Raw genomic sequence first — 22,135 nt, 5'->3', positions numbered from 1 at the left:
TTTATTGATCTAAAATTCGCATACAACCTGTTATTCATTCTGTGATATTCTTGGTTTTCACGTGACGTCACGGCATATGCAAATTAGGCTTCCGCCATATTGGTGTCGCAAAAGCTTATTAGCATATGTCAAAATGCAGTGTTTTGGTGCATGATTCTTTAAAATTATGTCGCGTGATTTGGACAAAATTTCTGAAAACATCAAAAAGGAAGAAAAAAAGGAAGATATTTGCAATATACCTTTAAGCGACTATGTTAAAAGACTAGAGCCACATGTTAAACAAAGGTATTTAGAAAAAATATCACTCGTGGGGATCGATCCCGCTACATTGATCGACGCAAAGTTAGATCCACAATGTTTACCACCCATAGAAGCTACAGATCTCCTGTGCTATTTGGTTATCGATACGAGTTATTACAAAAAGAAACAGTTCAAAGCTTTCAAAAGCTTGGAGGCCTACAATCAGATGGTTTCGGGTTTTATTTCCAGTGTTGAAGGCAAAGTCATAGGTGAAAAATTCGTGGTGATCGGAAAGGTGAGACATTCTCAACGAATGAATGAGCGATCATTTGCAGTTTGGATTATTACTAATAAGGAGGGAACCGTGTTATCAGCCCACTGGTTGTAAAGCTGGACTAGCTGAGACTTGTTCACATATTGCAAGTATTTTATTTCATATCGAAGCTTCAACGAGAATTAATGAAACGCTGGCATGTACTCAAGTAAAGTGCACGTGGTTGTTACCGACATATGTGAGGTTCCTTATGCAAGGGTCAAAGATATCAACTTCAAGTCGGCGGAAAAGTTGAAAGATAACTTAGATGCCTGTATTGAGGGACTATCAGCAAACTCTCCACCTTCCTTATCAGCACCTTGCACTACAAAGAAAGCTAAGGTCTCGACAGAACGGGTTACATCTGGAGGAACTGAGCTTAAACATTTGCTTGCCAAAATAAATGAGTGCAAGTTCAAACCTGTTGCCTTAAGCTTGATTGAACCCTATTCTGAACAGTTTATCATGAAAAGTAGAAGTATCCCAACCATTTCTGACCTTTTTGATCCATGTAATTTTGACTTGTCATATCCAGAACTCCTAGAAAAGTGTGAAAATATTGATCTGACTATTTCAGAATCACAGGTAGAATTAATTGAGCAAGACACTAGGGAACAGGCTAAAGGAAATGCATTTTTCAGGCACAGAGCTGGGCGCATTGGTGCATCTCTGAGTTGGGCAGTAGCTCATACTAACCCTGCTATGCCATCACAATCCTTAATCAAGTCCATCTCTTATCCTGATCTGTTCAAAGTTACTACTAAAGCAATCAGTCAAGGCCGCAAGAATGAGATTGCTGCAGTGAATGCTTATGCCAAGACTATGCTAGAGACTCACAGAGATCTGAAAGTTGAACAATGTGGTATGATAGTGGATAAACAGCACCCCTGGATAAATGCTACTCCAGATTTTTTGGTATCATGTTCATGCTGTGGGAATGGTTGTGGAGAAGTCAAATGCCCTTACAACATTGAAAACTGTGACCTTGAAAGTTATGTGGAAAAGAAGAATTCATGTCTTGAAAAGGTCAATGGAAAGGTACAGCTCAAGAGAAATCACCAGTACTTTTTTCAAGTACAACAACAGTTGTTTATCACAGACTCTCAGTATTGTGACTTTGTTGTGTGCTCTTTTGACAATAACAATCAAACAAGGTTTTTCTTGGAGAGAATTTACAAGGACATTTCACACTGGGAATCAGTTCTTCCAAAACTCACCAAAGTGTGGAGATCTTGTATCCTACCTGAAATCTTAGGAAGATGGTACACTAGGAAGCATAAAATTGCTGCACCTGTACCAGCAGGTGATATAAAGCCTGTTTGCTACTGCAGAAAACCCAAACCAGACGAAAGCACAGTGCCTTGTCAAAACCCCAAGTGCCCATTCATTGAGTTTCACCTCTCATGTTTAGGGATATCTTACCCAAAGTATGGTACTGTCCAAGCTGCCAGTTACTTCCAGAATGTAAGAAAGCCAAGAGAGTTACCAAGATCAAGCCTGATTGTCAAAAGAACCCTGATTTCGATGAAGCAATGAAATTACAGTCCATTTGTGTTTGCAAAGCTAAACCTGTTGTAGGGGAAAAGCTGCTGAAATGTCATAGTCAATGTCAGAGTGGGAAATTTTTCCATCTGAAATGTCTAAACTACAAGAGGATGCCCAATAACAGCAAGCTATGTTGGGTCTGCAAAAATTGCAAAGTGAAGAAAAAACCTGCAGACAAGTCTTCATTAACTATCCCTACCACATGTTCTTCTTATACCACCAGTACTACATGTACTGTCAATAATCCATCAGCTTCAGTTGTGTCAGGAACTGAATATGAAAGTGACAAGGACATAGAAATACCCTGTGTGACTGAAAGCAGAACAGCTTCTGAATCTTTTGAAGATCTACATGAAAATGAGTCAAATAAATACTCTACTGGAGATGAATATGAAAGTGATGAGGACTTAGAAATAATCTGTGTGACTAAAGGTGTAGCTAACAGAATTGCATCTTTTGGAGATCTAGATGAGCATGACTATGACATAATCTCATCTCCTGATGGCTGGTTGGATTGCAAAATAATACAGGCAGCACAAATATGCATCAAGAAAGTGAATCCTCTCATTGAGGGTTTTCAAAGACCAACTCTTGGAAGAGTAAGGAACTTTGACATAATGACCAGTGACTTTGTTCAAATCTTACACACGGGTAATTCACATTGGGTGTGCATTAGTTCTATTGGTTGCACATCAGGATGTGTTAATTTGTACGACAGTCTGTACAATGACATTATTGATGATGAAGTTGAGCAGCAAGTTAAAGATCTGCTACCAGATAACTTTGTTGGCATTGAAGTCGTACCAGTGCAGCAACAAATGAATGGCAGTGACTGTGGCGTTTTTGCTGTAGCATTTGCAACATGCCTTGTGTTTGAACTCAACCCTTCAGATTTTATGTTTGACATCCCAAGAATGAGACCACATTTACTTGAATGTTTGAGAGCTGGTGAAATCAAAGTTTTTCCACATTTTTGAATACATTTTACACTAAAAATGTTGTTTTGTTGTTTCATGCTAATCTCAAGAGTAGCAGTCATTAAAAAAAAATCCAAGAAGAATAATGAACTCAAGCTATTTTAAGCAGCTGTGCTCAATAAACAGTCCTTACTGCCCCCTGCAAACATAATTCATATTTTAATTCATATAATTTCTGTAAATATATGAAATATCACAGCACAAATGAAATGTTGTCATTGTTGTTGATCCTTCTTGTAATGGAAGTATATTTTTTTAAATTATTGATCTTACACAGTGCTCATTCCCAGTCACTTGCTCTCTTTTCATGGGGTTATAATATTTCTTAAATTATACACAGACTCTCCACCCCATCATATCATTTCATTAGCTACAATATATGACTATAATAGTACTGTATGAAGTATGGAGCTAATCAAATGGTACAATGGGTGGACACAGGTTTACAAGAGCTGAACATACTTTAATAATTCTGTCAATAATTGGTACTTCATCCTGTCCATTGTCATTGTTCAAGAAATCAGTGGGAAGAATGCTTTGAAGAATAGTATACTTGCGACGCAGCAAACCAATCACCCTCTCAACATGTATCCGTACACTTGCTAGAGCTCTTGTTTTTTCTACATCAATAGGATCCAGCTGTTCCCTCCCTTTCGTGTAGGCTGGTATCATGAGTCTTGCCTGTTTGAGAGCAACACTTTCTGTGATTGTGAAACCCCGGTCTGCCATAACCATGTCACCTGGCAAAAGTTTTTCAAGAATGCCACAGTTTTCTGTCAAGAACTTATCAGAGGTACGTCCTCCCCATGCCTCTGACACGAAGGAAATAGCTCCTTGGGGAGAAATACCAATCAGTACTTTGATAGTATTGTGATGCTTGTAGGATGAAAATGTCTGAGCTCGAGCTAACAAGTTTGTAGGCTTATCAATAAAAATCTCAAAACAGTCAATAACAACAGTGACTTTGGTTCCAAAGGCTTGTTGGAAACAAAGAGGCATTGTCTTCCATAGCTGGTGTCTTTCAGGCCAGTAAATAAGTGGGGACAAATGCTGATTCATCACTGGTAACCATGATGCAAATATTCTTGATATTGTTATCACAGATACTTGAAAACGATAGGCTAAGTCTTGATAAGGCATATTCAGTCTCAGTTTCATCAACACGATAATCATTTCCTGGAAAAGGCTAAGTTTTTGGGTTCTTCGTTTGATGTGGGCTGACACAAAGTCAAGGACAGTCATTAAGATATCCATTGAAGGCAGTCCAGAATAAAAGCGAACTTTTTCATCAGAATCAAAAAAATCTCGATCAATTGGCTTATATGATTCTTTGAAAAGGTATTCAAACTCTTCAGTTTGAGTCATAGCTTCAGATACATCAACTTGGGTTTGAGTTGAACTGTCAACGAGAGTTGAGCAAGTGTGGTCTTGAAATGCGCAATCGTGATCAAAAATATCCTCAGAAGAATCAATTTCCTTGGAAGATCCTTCTTTAGGATCACTGAAATCCACATCACGGACGGGAAGGCCACTGACATCGATTTTCTTTCGTTTCTCAGCTGCCTCGCGTTCTTGACGCTCGAGTGATCTTTTGCGGCGTTCCTTCGCTCGTTTAGCTCTTGCCTCTTTAATGTCGTGGTTTTCCTGTTGATATTTTGTCTTCCCGAGATTCAAAGTAGGAACCCAGTCGACGTTGCACTTAATTATCCCAGGGTTTTGCAGATTGCCCTGACACGAAATGTCGTCCACAGACTCTTTCATTACTGAGGACATCCTTCGAAGTGATGTCGTCGCGGCTAATGGCGGCGATCCATCTTTCTCTTCGTTCTCTGCTTAGCTCTTCTGCTTTTTCTCCTTGGTTAGTGACTACTACTGGAATCCTATAAAACCCTATACCTTTCGTCTTTCCACTATTATGAAAACAATCAACCATAATATAATGAACCATGATGAAAAATATTCTAAAGCTTTGATAACACGCGAACAGTGTTTGAATTATACGACACCAATATGGCGGCGTAGCAACCGTTGTCAACGTATAGGTCACGTGGGTGAAAACCAAGAATTGGTAACGGTTCTGAGGACGGAAGGGAAGCGTTAAAGGGAACCACATAAAAGATTTTAGAGCGCAGTAGTTTTTAAAACAAAGTCCTATTCCTTCCACTATACTTATTCTTTTTTCAGAACTTTAAAGACATGAATAATTTTTTGACCCTGAGGGCTACAATTTTGTACTCGATAAACAGTCCTAACTGATGCAGATAACAGACTGATAAACGATTAGTCTTATCAACCATGTTAGAGTTTGGCTCTATTTCTTATTATAAGTTTCTTCTGTCATAATTTGCAAACTTGCTCTCCGGCAAACGATTGGTCTCAAACGATAAATCTATAAGTGAAAATAGTGATAATCAACTCATTTTCTAAGAATTGACTTCAAAATATTTAAACAGATGAAAACAAAGTCGACTTATTTTTGTTATGAGCAAATCAAGTCCGTGGCTACTGTTACAATCCGTAAACACTTAACCGTGTATCTAAGCCAAAGTGACACATCTCATTCAGTTTTGAAAAAACAGCAAAATCGTCAGCGCATTCTGCTTGAAAAGAATAGTCTCCACTGCTTCATTATAGGTGTGTGCATTCGGCATGTGATATTCCTGTGATATATTTTATTACTAAACTAATGTTTTACCTTTTAGTTGTTCTTAAGATAACTTGAATATAAAAGTGAGAAGTGACTCTTTATGGTTTTCCCCACTCTTCTTTATTAAATGGTATATCCTCTTCTCTCTTGTAACAAACATGATTGTTAAATAGCTTTGGAAGAAACATGTAAACGTCGAAATGGGTCGAAACCTATGCAAGGCAAATTGTTTGTCTGATTGTCTGGTTTACTGCTTGTCTCATATCTTTGATCTTCCAATGGTAAAGAAACGGGTTTAAAGTGGAGTTGAGAAAAACTAAAACATTCGCCATTATGGCGAATGATTATTATGATTATGATAAATTAGATAATCGGTTTAAACTCAAAGATATTCACAATTTGCGCTGTTAAGTTTGCTACATAACAAACAGATAAGGCTAACTGTAACCAAAGTGCACTGCATATATTTTATGCAAACTTAGGACGCCGTGAATTATCTTAGTTTCGTTGTAAACAGTATGGCTAATTCCCAGTTATAACAAAATAAAGCGGCCGGCTATTTTCAAAGCTCGTTATCACTAAACCATATTTCTGAGCAAAAGTGGCATATCTGATCAAAATTTGATCGCAAAGAAAAATTCTGAGCGCATTCTAAATTCAAAATAACTGATAGCCTTCACCTCTTCACTACAAATTCGGGAATTGGAGACGTAATATTGTTTTGTTAAACTATACTTTCTCACTTTTTAGTTGTTCGTTAGATAACTCGAATACAATTTACTACTTATTTCATATTTTTCCTTACCCTTTTTCATTACCTTCCCCTCTCTCCTAACGTCTAGAATTCTTTCAAAAAATCTATATGAGAAAATTTACATGCCAACGTTAAAATAGATCTACTCCTATGCATAGCAGATTGCTTGTCTGATTGTCTGCTTTACTGCTTGTCTTACTTCACTTATCTTCCAGCAGTAAAGGAACGGGTTTAAAGTAGAGTTAGAGAACACTAAGACATTTGCCATTCCCCTGATTACGATGAAATTCCATAATCCCTTTAAACTCAATGATATTACAATTTCCACTGTTATGTTTGGTACATAACAGACAACTAATACTAATTGCACCCAGAGTGCACTGTACACTGCCTTTCTGTATCGCGCCATAATCAGTGCATTTGGTTGGCTCGGCTGTTGTTGAGCATAATCTTGTATTTGAGCCTGATGATGACTGATAGCGCGAAAAATCTTTGTGTACGAGGCGATTGAGATAACTAGGCATAACGGTGCACCTGTAACACTGAGCCAAAAAGTTATACGGTAATTAAGGTGAAAGAACAAGCCAGAGAGTAGAGATACAACCCAAAAGATAGCTAAAATGATGTATGTGCGCTTCAAAGTTACAATCTCTTTGTATCTCAGTCCCAGCAACATGGCGAGAAGGCGGTCCACGCTTATGGTCGTCAGCGCCAACATGGAAACTGTACATAACACATAGGCTGTTACGCCGGTTGCGTAAAATGAGAATCGGCAAAGACTCCAGTGTTTGTGAACCACGGACATCCAATAGGCAGCATAGGTAGGTTGGGTAACAAGACCAACCAAAAGATCAGTTGTTGCCAGACAACGATACAAGAGTTTGGATGGCGGATGGAGGGAAGATTCCTTGTGAAGGGCAACAAGGATAAGAGAATTCCCAAGAGTTGCTGTGATGGAGAGGAGAATGTTGACTGCTGAGAGTGAAATGGACTGTTGTTTAAACTCACCTAACCAAACTGGGGAACATAGCGATTCGTCAAATGTTTGCGTATGTGTTCCTCTTCCCGTTATATTTGTTGTCGCCATCATCTTCTTGTCGTTATCCTTATAATTAGTTACAACGAGGGATATTTCGTCTTAACAGCATCCTCCAAGTCAAGATCAATTAAACCTTAGTTTTTGAATAACAATTACACTGAGTAAAATTTATCACTGGCATCTGACTATGTAAAATGCCCGAAAGCTGTGAGGTTTATCACACGAGAGAGAAAAAAAAGCCAATTTTTTCTGCGCGATTTGAATTAAAAGTAAGAGGAAGGAAAACTATAGTTATGATAGGTAAATTTTACAATAAAACAGAACAAAAACCTCTTCACCTCAATAAACCACCAGTGATATGAAATCGAAAGTCGACAGATAATCGGTCGACAGTCGACCGATTGTTTGCCGACACTGTTACCAACGTATTGGCCGGCGTGTTGTTTGGATCGGATTCGTTTCCTTACCCAGATAATACGGTGAATTACTAATTCATGGGAATCTTGGGACACCATGAATTGTTATCAACAAGGGAAAACTGAGAGAAAAAGTCCAGTTTCAAAATTAATGCAGGTTACAAATGCAAAGTCATTCTAAAAATATTTGAATTTCTGTTTTCTACGTGTCGCACCCGTGTTGACTTAGGAACGAAACGGCGACAGGTGTCAGATGTTACGTCGTTAGCCCATCTCTATCTTAACTTTTTAATTCACTATATTTACTTACTTCTTTCATGGCCGCAAATTTAGCAGGATTATTTTTTTGTGGTCACGAAAAAATGTAGGGGTTATCTTAAGAAGCTCGAGGTCCCATTTTTTTCAAGTATCTAATTAATAGTGAGGTAAGCTTCTAGTTTCTTGGAAGGGAGACGATTAGGTGACCGATTCCGAGAACACTTTCGCGACGTAGAAAGAAATGACAAGGACGCATCCAAACCAGTTGCTAGACAATTAAATCTCCCTAATCATTCTAAGCAGCATATAGCAGTTTGCGGCCTTTCCTTACATATAGGCAGTTCGAAAAGTAGCAAAACTTTATTACAAAAATTTTTCTTTAAAATCGGCACTCTTAATCCCTACGGTATCAACGAACAACCTTCATTCAATTTATTCTTGTCTTCTCGTCACCATATTCCCACCAATAGCCTAGCTCCATATTTTGTAGACAAACCCATACACACCCCATAATCGCTACAGTCGCTCTCGTGCTAACGCTCAAAGCGTCAGCTTTTAAACTCTTTACGGAGGTTAATTAAGTTATCAACTCACTTAATACTCCTGAATTACCCTAAGTTATTTTTTCTTGTTCTTGTTTCAAGCACGCTGTCATGTATTCGGCAAGTGACTGGATTCTTTTTGTTGCTATTTTTCTCGCGATTTACGATTTACCTTTAGTAATATTCGAATATTAGGGCTACGTTCAATCGGCACCGGACGAATTTTCGACCGGCCAAAAATTTCGACCAGATTTTCTGTTCACGCGGAACCGTGCGAAAGTTTCGTTCTGTTCAGATGGAACCAATAACCGTATAAAGGTTTTACCGTCTACTCATGCGCAGAAGGTTTCTTAATCCAGTGTTTTCGCTGCTTGGACTTCTTCGATTTTCAGATAGATGAGCGACGTTTTTTAACTTGTTTAACACAACATCGCCTATCTGCATGGTAAGCTCGGAACGTCCTAGACGTTTTCGAAATAATATTATGCAATAAAGCTGTAAATATTACCAAGCACCGCAGTAAATATACCAACGCGTTCCATTTTGGCATAAAATTGTACTCATGTCATTTGGTAAATAGAATGAGAGAGATGGCAAGTTTTGAAATCAGTAAAGAAGTAGAGAAAGATTTTCTCTTCGTCCCACGCTAATGACAAGACGAAAAACATCCTTCTCTATTTCCTCACCGAGCTCAAAACTTACCATCTCTCCTTTTCTATATACTGTTATCATTTTAGGATAAATAACATGATTATTAACTGGAGCAGCAAATGATTTGTTTCTTCATGCGTCATGAAAGCTATTTCACTGCTGACCACTAGTATTTCTGACATTTTTTTCTTCCCTGGTTCGTCGACCGTCATGTGGTAACTCCCATGTCATTTTACTTAGATACCACGCATCAATGCAGCCGCGCCTTCACAGTGCAAAACTTTCTACGTTTAAGATGTTCACACCGTGGCGGTCAAGTTATTGACTGCACCGGCTAAAAATTCGTGCTCAATTTTGGTGTGCAAAATTTTGAACGCTGGGGCGTCCAAATTTTCGTACGTTTGGCGTGGTTCCCTGTGAACGAGACGTCTAAACGCACGAATTTCCCACCGGTCGAAAATTTGTCTGGTGCCATGTGAACGTAGCCTAAAAAGAATGAAGTTGTCTGCTAATTACAGTTGAAAATAATTGACTGATTATTAACTCTTTCAATTCTTATCCTATTCTTTCAATCGCTCTGACGAAGGGCTAACGCTCGAAACGTCAGCTTTTTTACCCTTTACGGTGGCTAATTTACGTTTTCAACCCAGTTGTTAACACTAAATTACCTGTTATACTCTCCCACCGACGCAGCACCGCAGTTTCTTTAGAAACTTACCCCTTCTTTCAATTCTTATTGAGGTACATAGTCCTGAGCTGCGAAGCACGCAGTCAGCGGAATCCTTCAAGTCGGAAGCAACAACACTACACAGCACATCTACAGAAGAAAACAAAATAGAGTTTATAAATTGAAAAGTGGGTATGATAAAAAAGGCGAAATGGAAACAAATGATACAACAAAAACAGGGCAACTAAGAGGGAGAAAAAGGGGTAACTAAGGGGATACAAGTCAACTTTTATCTCCCCACTGGAGACCACTGGTTACAAAATGATTTGCCTTGTGCTTGCTGGTCTGTGTGGAAATAAAAAATCCAATCGAGTTGTGTGCTAGTTTACATTTGCTGTATGTGATAGTCAATATTCTTTCCTCCTTGCTTTTTGTAATTTATTTGTCTTTTGATTTTAAATGCTTGGTGAAGCCATGTCAATAGGTATAAAAACAATAAGGTTTGACTCGGAACAGCTTGGATATATCACCGTCCCTGAAATGATTCTTAATTTAACCGAAGCCAGAGGTATATTTACAAATTGCAATTTTTTCTTTCGAGGACAGATCGAAATGTTGTCAGAAGAGTCTCTCTTAAATAATTGTGGATAAAACCGACGTTTTTTTTAGTATTAGCTTTTACTTAAATGCATGGAAAACAGGAAATAAGGAAGTAAGTTAGAGAAAACCCAGAGAAACCATTAAAAAATTGATCTTCTCTTCTTTCATGTTTAATTCCAAGCTAGTCAACCGAAATGCCATTTACCGGTTAGAATAGGAAGGATATGAACGAAATGACATTGCGGATTCCTTTAGGGCACTTGGCACACATGAAGCTAGTTATGGCCTTGTTTCCTTGGAGTCTCTGTTGTTCACTGGTAAGCTCAAAGAATTCCTAGCCTAAGGCTCAATTCCTTACAAGGACTCAGAATTTTTCTTTGTTCCACGCGCGCGACTTGAAGAAAATTGAAAAAACCTTTGTCTATGTAACCTTTTCTCTTTGTTTGCAAGTTAATCTACTTAGAGTATGTCAAACACTTTTGAGCTTAATTCTTTATTTAGAAAACAACCATTTAACGGAAATGCCTTCGATCTTCAATCCGGCTTCAATTAGAGTGTAAGTTACAACCCCTCTTTTTTCAGGAAAGAACAGACCATATTGGAAGAGTTATTCACCATTTGAATGTAGTCAATGTAGTGAATGACTATCGAGAACGACTCCACACCGTTTTCCTATCTTTGACGCAACCTCGCCTGGACCAAAGATTCTTGAGCGCTCTTTGCTTTTTTTAGCTGCCACTGGTTTCCAAAAAGAAAAAGAAAAGATCAAGTCGTGGAAAACTCCCACAAGCCTTTTCTCAGCGAGCTGCCACGTGAACGGCAGGTGAATTATTTTTTCAAAAAATTTTTTTTTTTGCACTAAATTCTGTTGCAATTTGATGATAATGAATAGTAATTCGAAATCACCAAGCCTGGAACAAGGAAATTTGGTATTATCAACTTCGTTAATAACGTAAATTGTCCACCGTAAAGAGCTTCAAAGCTGACGTTTCGAGCGTTAGTCACTCGTCAGAGCGAATGGAGGAATTGTGGGTTGTGTGTGTGTTTTTATGCAGAAAATAGAGATACACTTTGGCGATTTGAAAAATAAATTTTTGTTCTGAAGTTTTTCGGCTTTCGAACTGCTTAGATTCCTTTCTAATTTCTTTCGAACTGCCTAGGAGCAAGGAAAAGCTGCAATTAGATTTCAGTCTAACGACTGGTTTGGATGCATCCTTGTCATTTCTTTCTACGTTGCGAAGGTGTTCTCAGAATTGGTCACCTTGTCGTCTTCCTGTCTCGCCAATGTATGACTTTTTGCGATAAGTGCAAGTAACGTAGCAAATGACATTAGCGGAGGTGCACGTAAAGTGATCAGTAATCTCAATGAATCTCTTGGTCCCCGACATTTTCTCCAAGTTATAAATGAAAGGACAAGTTCTGCATCGTGAGCGAGCGCATCTGAAAGTTCCAGGTTGTCATTAGTTTAAAATGAACTTCTGACCAAAAAGTTGCCTATGTTTTTGTCGCGTTTGAATGAAATTAGTAGAGGTTGTGAAAAGATAGTAAAGTCGCAAACGCTTTTCTGAGAGCGAAGCTCGAAGAAAACAGTGAGCTTTTACGAACAGATAATGGCCATAGACTAACATACGAGCATATTTTCGCACCATTGCAGGTTATTTTGTTTATTACCCCTTAGATATTTTTGCAACGCGCGGTAAAATATCTTACGAATAGCTTACCATTCACTACGTGGGATGTTTAATTTTCAATGTTTTCTGGTACAATTTTATGAATAAACATATTTCTTCTTCTGGAACAATCAAACGTTCTCTCGTCTTGAATAAATTTCAAACGAAGACTTTCATCCCACTGGACGTCTAAGTTTAAAAAAGAGGGGATAAAAGTTTCTGTCTTGTGGTATATTCTCGGATATTCCCCAGTTTTAACCGGGAATATTCGGTCTCCCGATGTTTTTAAACCAATCGGGCACAAGCAAAAATATTTGATGGATTATAAGTTAAGAATTGACTACGTTTTTTTAGAGAGGCTTTTTTTTTAACAATTTTATGCCTCCTTCTCCAAGATATTTTTGAGTTCTATTTTCAAAGTAAATATAACATTTCTAACATAACACTCCACAAACTCTCCCACAAACAAATTGTGCAATTTCAGTTTTCACAAAATTACGTTGCCATATCAACTGCATAATTTTGTATAAAGTTAAACTTGGAAAAAGGTCATTAAAAGATTAAAGCCTCGATAAGTTTGTAGAACAGCCTTTGATAATTAACTGCCCCAAATTTGGTAGAAAACAGGTGAAACCATTGCAAATGTTTTGAGGAGCATCTATGGGATATCTGATGCCCTTTTGAGAAAAAAAAGCAGCTTCAAATATATAGAAAGCAAAATCAGTGGTAAACTTTTATTTAAAGAAACTAGAAGTCTCCAAGAACATTCTCAATCCAACTGACAGAGGATATAATAAAGAAAAAACCTATACTTTAAATGTTTGTAGACGTTCATTTATATAATGTTTGACGAACATCTCCAGCTTTTCATACGGCTCACATCTAAGTGTAATTAAACCTGAAAAAGAAAAAGAGAGCTGGAAAATATTATATGGCCAAACCAAGGTTTCTCATTTACAATTTTTTCCTTCATAATTTCTTTCATTGAGTTTTCATCATTTCCCCTCAATTCTAAATGATTAAAGTCAAAAGTGGAAGTTGGTTTACGGAAGCGAGAAATTGTATTCTGCGTTAATTTTCTTTTCGATTATTTTCCTTTTTTCAAAGCGGATTTGGCAATAAGAAGAGGAAAGACTTTTTTAAAAATAAACATGACAAGTGAGTGGGGTATATATTTTTTTCTACACATTAGATAATTTTAGAATATCCCGCTTCAGTTATCAAAGTAACTTAAAGACTGTGTTAAACAATGATCTTAGTCTGAATTCGATTCTGAAGGATAATTAAAGATATTCTACGTTCGATCGAGTAAAACTTTTGATCAAAACTTTTAACGCACTGGTTCATAACGGATAGTGGTCATATCATATCGAACATTGTAAGTTTACAAAGATGTGTTAAGAAGAGAATGATATTTTTATTTTCATCACGCAAATTTCATATCGAGGTAAGAGGGGAGAACGATTTTCAAGAGACAAACACTGATGGCCGCGCTACTGAAACCAGGAACATTCACATCATTACATCATTTCCGCAGGTCATACACTATTTAGACAAGAAAACATTTCCATAATTTTGTCTCCTTTTATTCTAGTAACAAGAAGTAAATCGACCATTCCTCATAAAAAAATTTCGGATATTGAAAGTATGTTTAGTTTCATCTTTGTTTTTTCGCATTCAAATTTAACCTTGCGCAAAAAATTTATTTGCAAAGAAAAACAAACGATCAATCAATTCAAGACGTCGAGTCAAGCATACAAAACAATTTTAACCTTTTTTCATACGTTTTACTTGTAACTGTCTCCAATACTTTATTAGCAAAATCGAAGCTTTATCGGCTTTATTGACCTGCGTTTGCGTCCATCCGTGATTGCTAAGGTGAACTTTTTTTTCCAGTACTTTCCTGCAGGGGAACTTAGAATTTCTTCGTCGCTCTACGCACTTGACAAGACGAAAAACATATTTCTCTAGTTCAGTACTGTATACAAAATTTATCACCTTACTTATTCTATTTTTAGATGTATAATGTAAAAAAGATTGGATGAGATAGTAAAATCAAACATCAAGTTTGTTTCTAAAACATATATATATTTTTTTTATTACAAGTTGTTGCCACCATGATAAACACATTACTGGTAAGGCATGGTTGGCTTTTCGATTCTCTTTTCAACCTTTGATCATCAGAAAAAAACAATGGATCTAAATCTGACAGCTTCTACTGATAAAATCGTTTCTTCTCTTCTTGCAGCTGTAATTTCATCAATCAGCTTTTTCAGTATTGATACATGTGTAAGTTAGAGGAGAGCTAATTCAATGGAAAGCACAATGCTTGGCTAATTGTCTGCTTCACTGCTTGTCTCATCTCACTGATTCTCCAGCAATAAAGGACGGGGTTTAAAGCCGAGTTAAAATAAACTAAAACAAGTGCCACTCCACAGGTGACGATTAAATGTGATGAGTATGTATTACTAGATGCAATAACAATTCCCGATACAGCTATTGGCACGTAACAACTCACTAATGCTAACTGCACCCATAGTGCACTATACACTGCCTTTTTGTATCGCGCCATGTTTAGTACATTTGGTTGGTTCTGCTGTTGTTCTATAAAACCTTGTACTTGAGCCTGGTGATGACCGAGAACGCAGAAAATCTTTGTGTACGAGGCCACTGAGAATATCATGCAAGATGGTATAATTATACGGCTGTACCACATATCTATTCGGTAGTCTAAAATATAGGATAAAACAGCCACGACAAACAGTACCCAAAAGGTTCCTACCATGAAGTACGTGCGCTCTAAAGTTACAATTTGTCTGTATCTTAGCCCCGAGTCTGTCCCCGCTTATGGCCGCCGTTGTCAACAAAGACACCAAACATAATGCATAGCTTGTGATGTACGCTGCTTCGTATGCGAGTCGACAAAGATACCACTCTTCGTGAACCAAGGACATCCAATAACTGGTAGCGAAAGGCTGGCTAACAATACTAACCAACAGATCAGTTCCTGCCAAACAACGATACAAGACTTTGGACGGCGGATGAAGGGAAGATACTTTGTGAAGGGCAACAAGGATGAGAAAGTTCCCCATAAATGCCACGAGCGAGAGGAGAATGTGGACTGCCGTGAAATAAATTGATTGTTGTGGCAATTCACCTGCCAATGATGGCGAGCAAACTAGGTCTTCAAATGTTTTTATTTGCCTTTCAAATGCTGTTAAATTTGTAGTCGGCATTGTTAGTATCTAGTTATCTTTGAATATAGCAGAGATATTTCGCCTTCACAACAACTTCACATCTACTGTGGCTTAAATCTCACCTTTTAATAATGCATTTGTACTCAAGCATTAAAACGGTATCATTTACCCTGTTTGAAATAAGCGAAGGATCTCAAGTGTCTTTTGTGCTACAAAACATATCAAAATTTCCTCAGAGGTTAGCATGCGTACGTTGCATTAATTAACCTTCCTGAAAGGAAATCAGTTGTTCAGCGAAAAGAAATCCTATCACAATTTATTCTGCTGTTATATCCTGAAAGGTCTCAAGATAGACCAAAGGAAGGAAATTTTGTTCAAAAGATCATAAATAATTCAACTCAATGTTGGACTAAGGAAAACCTTCACTAAAAGCTATTGACAGATGACGAAGTGCTTATGCCAACGCTGTGATCTCGGCGCTTGTCAGAGTTATGAACACATACGTAAGGCAAGCTGAAAAACAAAAAAAGGTTGCGGCGGAGATGTGTCTCGATCAGGAAGCAGTTTGAAGACTTCCTTTAGATGAATCTATTGTCACCAATACCATATTATTTTAACTGAGGTTTTGTTTATTTCTTTTTTCGAACTATCACGGTAGCGTTTTTCTTCACTACGGTTTTTCTAAAGAATAAAAATATTCAATCATTTCAAAGGCGCAAAACATAAAGCTACAGATATCGTTTCCTTTATAAACCATTAAGTAAGGTAAGTCAATTGTTTTCGTTGAGTCCTTACTTGACTGCAAAACATTACCATAGTAGGAATTATAGTTGTGATGTAAACGACAGGTGATTGCATTCATTTTGTCTAACTCTCGATTCCTCTTTCGTAATAACTGGCTCCACTACTGACTCGAAGAAAATATCTGTAATAGTAACTTGTTAACATATGTCGGCTTATTGAGTGATAACATAGCCTGTGCGAGGCGATCATATGGTAAAACGAAGTGCAAAGTAAACGGCGCGTTAGTCACGGTAGAGCGTCAAGTGAAGAACGGCGTTCACCCGACCCGACCCGACACGACCCGAGCCAATTCTCCCCCGTTTTTCCACTCCACCACTGCTATTGTGCCGTGCACCATTTGCTCCGTTTTACCATTTGAACGCCTAGAAAAGGTTAGTGATAACAACAGCCACTAAATATATAAATACATAAAGAATTTTTTGACCATCAGATGATATTCAGACGCGGAAATGAGTTAGCAGCTTTTGTACTCGATTGTCATTAAAATGAGAGAATGTTTTCTCATAAGACTAGCTGTGTGTACACGGCGTGTGATAGAGTCACGAAATCTTCTTGAATATTCGATTTTGCTACTGAATAAGAGTGCTTTTAAAATTATTTGCTCAAAGAAATCTATGGACAACCTTCTCTTAGATGCGATAATCGGTTTAAACTCAAAGATATCACAATTTGCGCTCTTAAGTTTGGACATAACAAACAGCTAAAGCTAACTGTTACTAAAGTGCACTGCATATCTCTGCAAACTTAGGACGCTATGAATTATCTAAGTTTAAGGTAAAAAGCATTATGACAACCAAAAAAGTGCATCTTTGATTTGCAAAGTTTCGTTGTATGTCTAATTCCCAGTTATAACAAAATCAAGCGGCCGGCTATTTTCAAAGCTCGTTATCGATAAACCATATTTCTGAGCAAAAGTGGCATATTTAATCAAAATTTGATCGCAAAGAAAAATCCTGAGCGCATTAAAAATCCAAAATAAATGATAGCCTGCACTACAAATTCGGAAATTGGAGACGTGTTACTGTTTCGTTAAACTATACTTTCTCACGTTTTAGTTGTTCGTTAGATAATTCGGATACAATATACTACTTAGAGGTAGCTCCTCATATTTTTCCTTACCCTTTTTCATCATGAAATGGCATACCTTCCCCTCACTCCTAATATCTAGAATTCTTTCAAATAATCTATATAGAAGAAAATTTACATGCCAAAGTTAAAATGGGTCAACTCCTATGCATAGCAGATTGCTTGTCTGATTGTCTGCTTTACTGCTCGTCTCAATTCACTTATCCCCCAGCAGTAAAGGAACAGGTTTAAAGTAGAATTAAGGAACAGTAAGACATTTGCCATTCCCGGGAATATGAAGAAATTCGGAAATTGTTTCGTACTAAGAGAGATTACAATTTGCATCGTAAATTGTGGTACATAACAGACAACTAAAGCTAACTGCTCCCATAGTGCACTGTACACTGCCTTTCTGTATCGCTCCATGTTCAGTGCATTTGGTTGGCTCGGCTGTTGTTGAGCATGATCTTGTATTTGAGCCCGATAATGACTGAGAGCGCGAAAAATCTTTGTGTATGAGGCGACTGAGATCACCAGAAAAAATGATATACTTATAAGGCTGCACCATAAGGTTATACGGTGATCGAGTTGAGAGAATAAACCAGCGACTAGACATGCAACCCAAACTATAGCTAAAATGATGTACGTGCACCTCAGAGTGACAATATCTTTGTATCTCAGTCCCAACAACACGACGAGAAGTCGGTTCACGCTTATGGCCGTCATTGTAAACAGAGAAACTCCACACGCCACGTAACGTAAAGCCTGTTATGTAGCCTACGTCCCACGGGTATCGAATCCAGTGTTCGTGTACCAAAGACATCCAATAAGTAGCAGCGACAGGCTGAGTAACAAGAAAAACCAACAGATCAGTTGTTGCCAGACAACGATAGAAGAGTTTGGATGGCGGATGGGGGTAAGATTCCTTGTGAAGGGTAGCAAGGATAAGAGAATTCCCAAGAGTCGCTGTGATAGAGAAGAGAATGTTTACTGCTGAGAATGAAATGGACTGTGGTTTAAACTCACCCACCCAATAGGGGGAGTATTCCGATCCTTCAAATGTTTTCGTCTATGTTCCACTTCCTGTTATATCTGTTGTTGTAGCTCTTTTTGTTGTATCCACTCTTTTGCAAGTTATCCTTAAGTTAGTAACAACGAGAAATATTTCGTCTTTACAGCAGCCTCCAAGTCAAGATCAGTTAAATTTTAGTTTTTGGATAGCAATAACAGAGAGTAAGAATTCATCACTAGCATCTGACTATGTAAAATGCCCGAATACTGCGAGGTTTGTCACACGAAAGTAAATGAAGGCCAGTTTTTCAGCGGGAATTTGAATTAACAATAAGGGGTTAGCAAAACTGCATTTTTTGCATTTTTACAATACAACAGAAAAAAATAACTCCTCACTTTGAGTTATAATGAAATCTTTATTTTGCGCTGAAACTTTGTAAATTTCTTTTATTTAACAAAATTGATTCTATGTAGTTTTTAATCATCTGTCACTTTATGTGAGCACAAAAAGTCAGCTTTAATGATAACTTAATGCATGTGTATACTACAATATCCGTGATGAAATTTGCTGAAAAAACAATCGGTAGATACTTTAAAGCTTCCCTACAATGAACCCCTTCCCCCTCCCCACACTAATTATAAAATGGTAATTTCACTGTCGGTTACTATGGCAGTAGTAGACCAATATATCAGATGTAAATGTTGTTAAATTGTCTAGTGGTTTGAAATACTTGAGATCTCCTTATAAGTGTTACTTCAAGGCAACAATATTGTAAAAATGGAAGTTAGCAAAATAATGGTTACAGTTAGTGATAACATATATGTATTGGAGCCCTAATTGGTGGGCGATTGTTGTAAAGGTTTTTCGCAAGGATCGATGATTGTACGGTATTAAGCTCAATACTCGATCTTTCAAAATGTATTGATCACAATTTTAGTCAGTAATTTACACCTCTTACCCCCAGAGTTTGTGCCGCCGGTTGCATGTGGTTGGGCAATACGTTCCCAATTTTTATCCCTGATTTTGTTTCGTGTTTTCGTATCGGGCAGCGCGTAAAGCAAGTCCTTTATCAGTATGATTACATATGCGCCAGCAACGGCATTGTATTTTTTTAAGTTTTTTACTAACAACCAATGGACTGAGTATCTTTGGATTGATATACTAATTCATATACATTTTTTTGTTTGAACCGTACTGTTTTCACTCAGCAGCTGGTCAGCGGTCACGTTTATGGGGTAAACAAACCGATCGATTCTTGATCACCGTTCTTGTCGATCGGAAAATCAAAATACCAGCGTGATATTGCCGCAAAGATGAAGTAGTTATGTTATTTGATTCGTACTTCACATTCGAGTCGAAGCTTAGGTGGCACAAGTTATTTCTTGCGGTGGAATCGACGAGGGGAATTCAAAAAGTTGTAGTGTTTGAATTGTTGGAATAAATGGTCGCATGGGGATGGTAAGTTTAACGAACAATTTCAAATTTTGCCGCTTGAATTGAAAATAAAGTTCATTTGAATTACTTTCGTATGCATTTCTGACGGTTTTAGATCTACTTACTTGATTTATATCGGTTACGCGTCATGTTGACAAGTCCCTCAAAATGGCGGCCAAACTTGGAGATTGCCGAAAATTAGGTAAGTTCACGGAGTTATAAAGTTCTCATAAAGATCGAGCCGCAAAGTTTTTTTCTGTAGTTACCTTTTCTATGGCACCTACTTCCTAGCTATGTTAGTTGGATCAGTTAAGAACGCCTCACTTTTTCAAAAATTTACCTTGAATTTGATCGGTTTTGGCGTGTGTGATTTAGGCGAACCGATAAGGTGTCATTCAAGTCTTACTGTTTCCTTGATTGCCACATGATGTTTACGAAAGTCGCCTCGATAGATAAAATAGAGTTAATATTCATGGCTGTGGTATTTGTCTTTTGCTGAGTTCCGTAGTTTTTTGTAAATTGTCCTCTAAAGTTGTATGAAATTAAAGTCTTGAAAAGTGTCAGGACAAGCCTTCGCTCGAGTGAAATTTAATTTCCGTAAAACTCTGAAAAATAAAGAGATCCGATTAAACTGATTGTGGTTTTAGTACAGGTACATGAATGACTTACAACACACGAGAAATGAGCGAAATCCGTGTCTCAAGCAAAATCGACCGGACCGCTCTTACAGAGACACTCTCTTAAGTTTGAATTGTGGTGTTCCAACAGATATTGAAATTTATTACAACTGGAAAAATCTAGTGTGCACGACTGTCGCATATATCGATAATCTTAACTAACTCCTTGCCCTTGGTTTTCATTCTTGCACTGTGTATTAGGATACATGTATACACCATTCACAGCTTGGCTGCTATAGGGTGCCTTCGGTATTTCCTGAAACAACACACGTCGACATTCCTTTACTTTAAGAAACATAAAAGAGGAGCAGGTCTCAAATATTGCAATCTGGTTTGCATGAGTTGATACTTGGTAAATAATTGTGAACATTCTAATAACTTACCGCAGTGGAGCCAATAAATTACGTCTCAGAGATAAAAATGTTTATCCGTGTGATGCTGTGCAATATATCCGCATTACATGTTTATCGGTTTATCGATCAGTTGCAGTCGAAGCAGATTCACGAGTTACTATCCTCTCTCCTGCAGGAAAAAAAAGTTCAAAAAGTTCATTTCAGTAACCATGGTTATGGACACACCTCCGTCATACCTCTTTATTGCTCCAATGGGAGCTTGTACATAGCTTACCCAGAATGTACAATCAATCGTCAATCCTTCAGTTCATCTTCACTTCGAATTTTCATGTGAAACGCAAACGTGTTGTATTTCTTCCTTTATTAGCCGTAATAGATGTCTTATTTTGGAGATCTTGTGCTGGCCTTTCTTTTGTCGGGCGGAGTTTTCATTGCAAGTCTCAATGGCCGACTTTTACTCATTTATGAGTGGTAAGTAGAAAGTAGTTCGCAGCTTGGTAAGCGAGGAGTCGTATGAAAAGTATTCCATAATTTCTTTTGCTAGTTAGGCACTCGCTTCTCGTTTCTTCTGTTACTGCCGCGTATTACTAAAGACTATTAACGACGATGAAAATATTGTTATTTAAGTTATTTGCCTTTGATACCAATTTGTGTGTTAATTCTTAGACACGTCTTTTTTTTTTAGTAATCGTTCCATGTTTTCGCTATGAAGGACTTCTTTTAATTCAAAATGAACAAAGTTATTGTAGAAACCTCCTTCAGATGGCCGTGTTGAAGGGCGCTGAGGGACAGTACAATGTAATACCCACGTTACCCTACGAGTCGGTGCCACCGACTGCGTGGGGGAATGTCCATAGCGTTATCGCTAAACATGCGTATGATGTTTTATGGTTTTTAATTTTCTAATAAACGTTAAAAAAAGATCCTCACCGTTAAATTCGTTTTCTTTTGACATCTGAAAGAAAGAATGCCATAATGTTCTCGTGATTGTTTATTACAATTTTATTACAGTAAGTATCTTAAGATGGAAGCAAAACATTAAAATAGACCCTTTCCATTGGTATGTCTTGCATTAACACTTTCTTTTTAGACTATGACGCAACATCCCTCGACCTTTTCTGACGTCTTAAATTGTCAGTCTGACATAAACAGTGTAATTGCTGTAATTACGTTTAATAAATTGAAATTTGTCTATTTTCTTCCCAACTGGGAAAGGAAAGAGAGCAAAGTTGATTCATAATTTAACGATATTCACAAAAAGGTAAGTGATTCAA

The 22,135-nt window shown here is 37.6% G+C and overlaps 2 protein-coding genes and 2 pseudogenes across 4 annotated transcripts; 1 reads left to right on the top strand and 3 right to left on the bottom strand.

Annotated features, from left to right (window-relative positions):
* Positions 1 to 51: 51 nt before the first annotated feature.
* On the top strand, positions 52 to 5,087 carry LOC149037867 (uncharacterized; annotated as a pseudogene). The gene has a single exon (XR_016180743.1). The product of XR_016180743.1 is annotated as an uncharacterized LOC149037867 (transcript).
* On the bottom strand, positions 3,216 to 4,848 carry LOC149037868 (uncharacterized). Its single transcript, XM_089186265.1, has one exon. The coding sequence runs from the start codon at positions 4,846 to 4,848 to the stop codon at positions 3,487 to 3,489; it is 1,362 nt and encodes a 453-aa protein (XP_089042391.1). The 3' UTR covers positions 3,216 to 3,486.
* A 732-nt stretch (positions 5,088 to 5,819) lies between the features above and the next one.
* Positions 5,820 to 8,534, bottom strand: LOC149037866 (histamine H2 receptor-like). The gene has a single exon (XM_089188528.1). It carries the CDS (start codon positions 7,564 to 7,566, stop codon positions 6,625 to 6,627), a length of 942 nt encoding a protein of 313 aa, XP_089044654.1. The 5' UTR covers positions 7,567 to 8,534; the 3' UTR covers positions 5,820 to 6,624.
* Positions 8,535 to 14,386: 5,852 nt separating this feature from the next.
* LOC149037865 (melanocyte-stimulating hormone receptor-like) lies at positions 14,387 to 16,036 on the bottom strand (annotated as a pseudogene). The gene has a single exon (XR_016181412.1). The product of XR_016181412.1 is annotated as a melanocyte-stimulating hormone receptor-like (transcript).
* Between the last annotated feature and the right edge of the window lie 6,099 nt (positions 16,037 to 22,135).

Source organism: Pocillopora damicornis, chromosome 11, assembly GCF_964200805.1.
Source record: "Pocillopora damicornis chromosome 11, jaPocDami1.2, whole genome shotgun sequence".
Taxonomy (NCBI): domain Eukaryota; kingdom Metazoa; phylum Cnidaria; class Anthozoa; order Scleractinia; family Pocilloporidae; genus Pocillopora; species Pocillopora damicornis.
The sequence above is the reverse complement of the archived record's forward strand: the minus strand, read 5'-3'. Positions and strand labels throughout refer to the sequence as shown.

What these genes read in the sequence shown, in the direction of transcription:
- LOC149037868 (XM_089186265.1), bottom strand. Translation starts at nt 4,848, where the DNA reads ATGTCCTCAGTAATGAAAGAGTCTGTGGACGACATTTCGTGTCAGGGC.
- LOC149037866 (XM_089188528.1), bottom strand. Translation starts at nt 7,566, where the DNA reads ATGATGGCGACAACAAATATAACGGGAAGAGGAACACATACGCAAACA.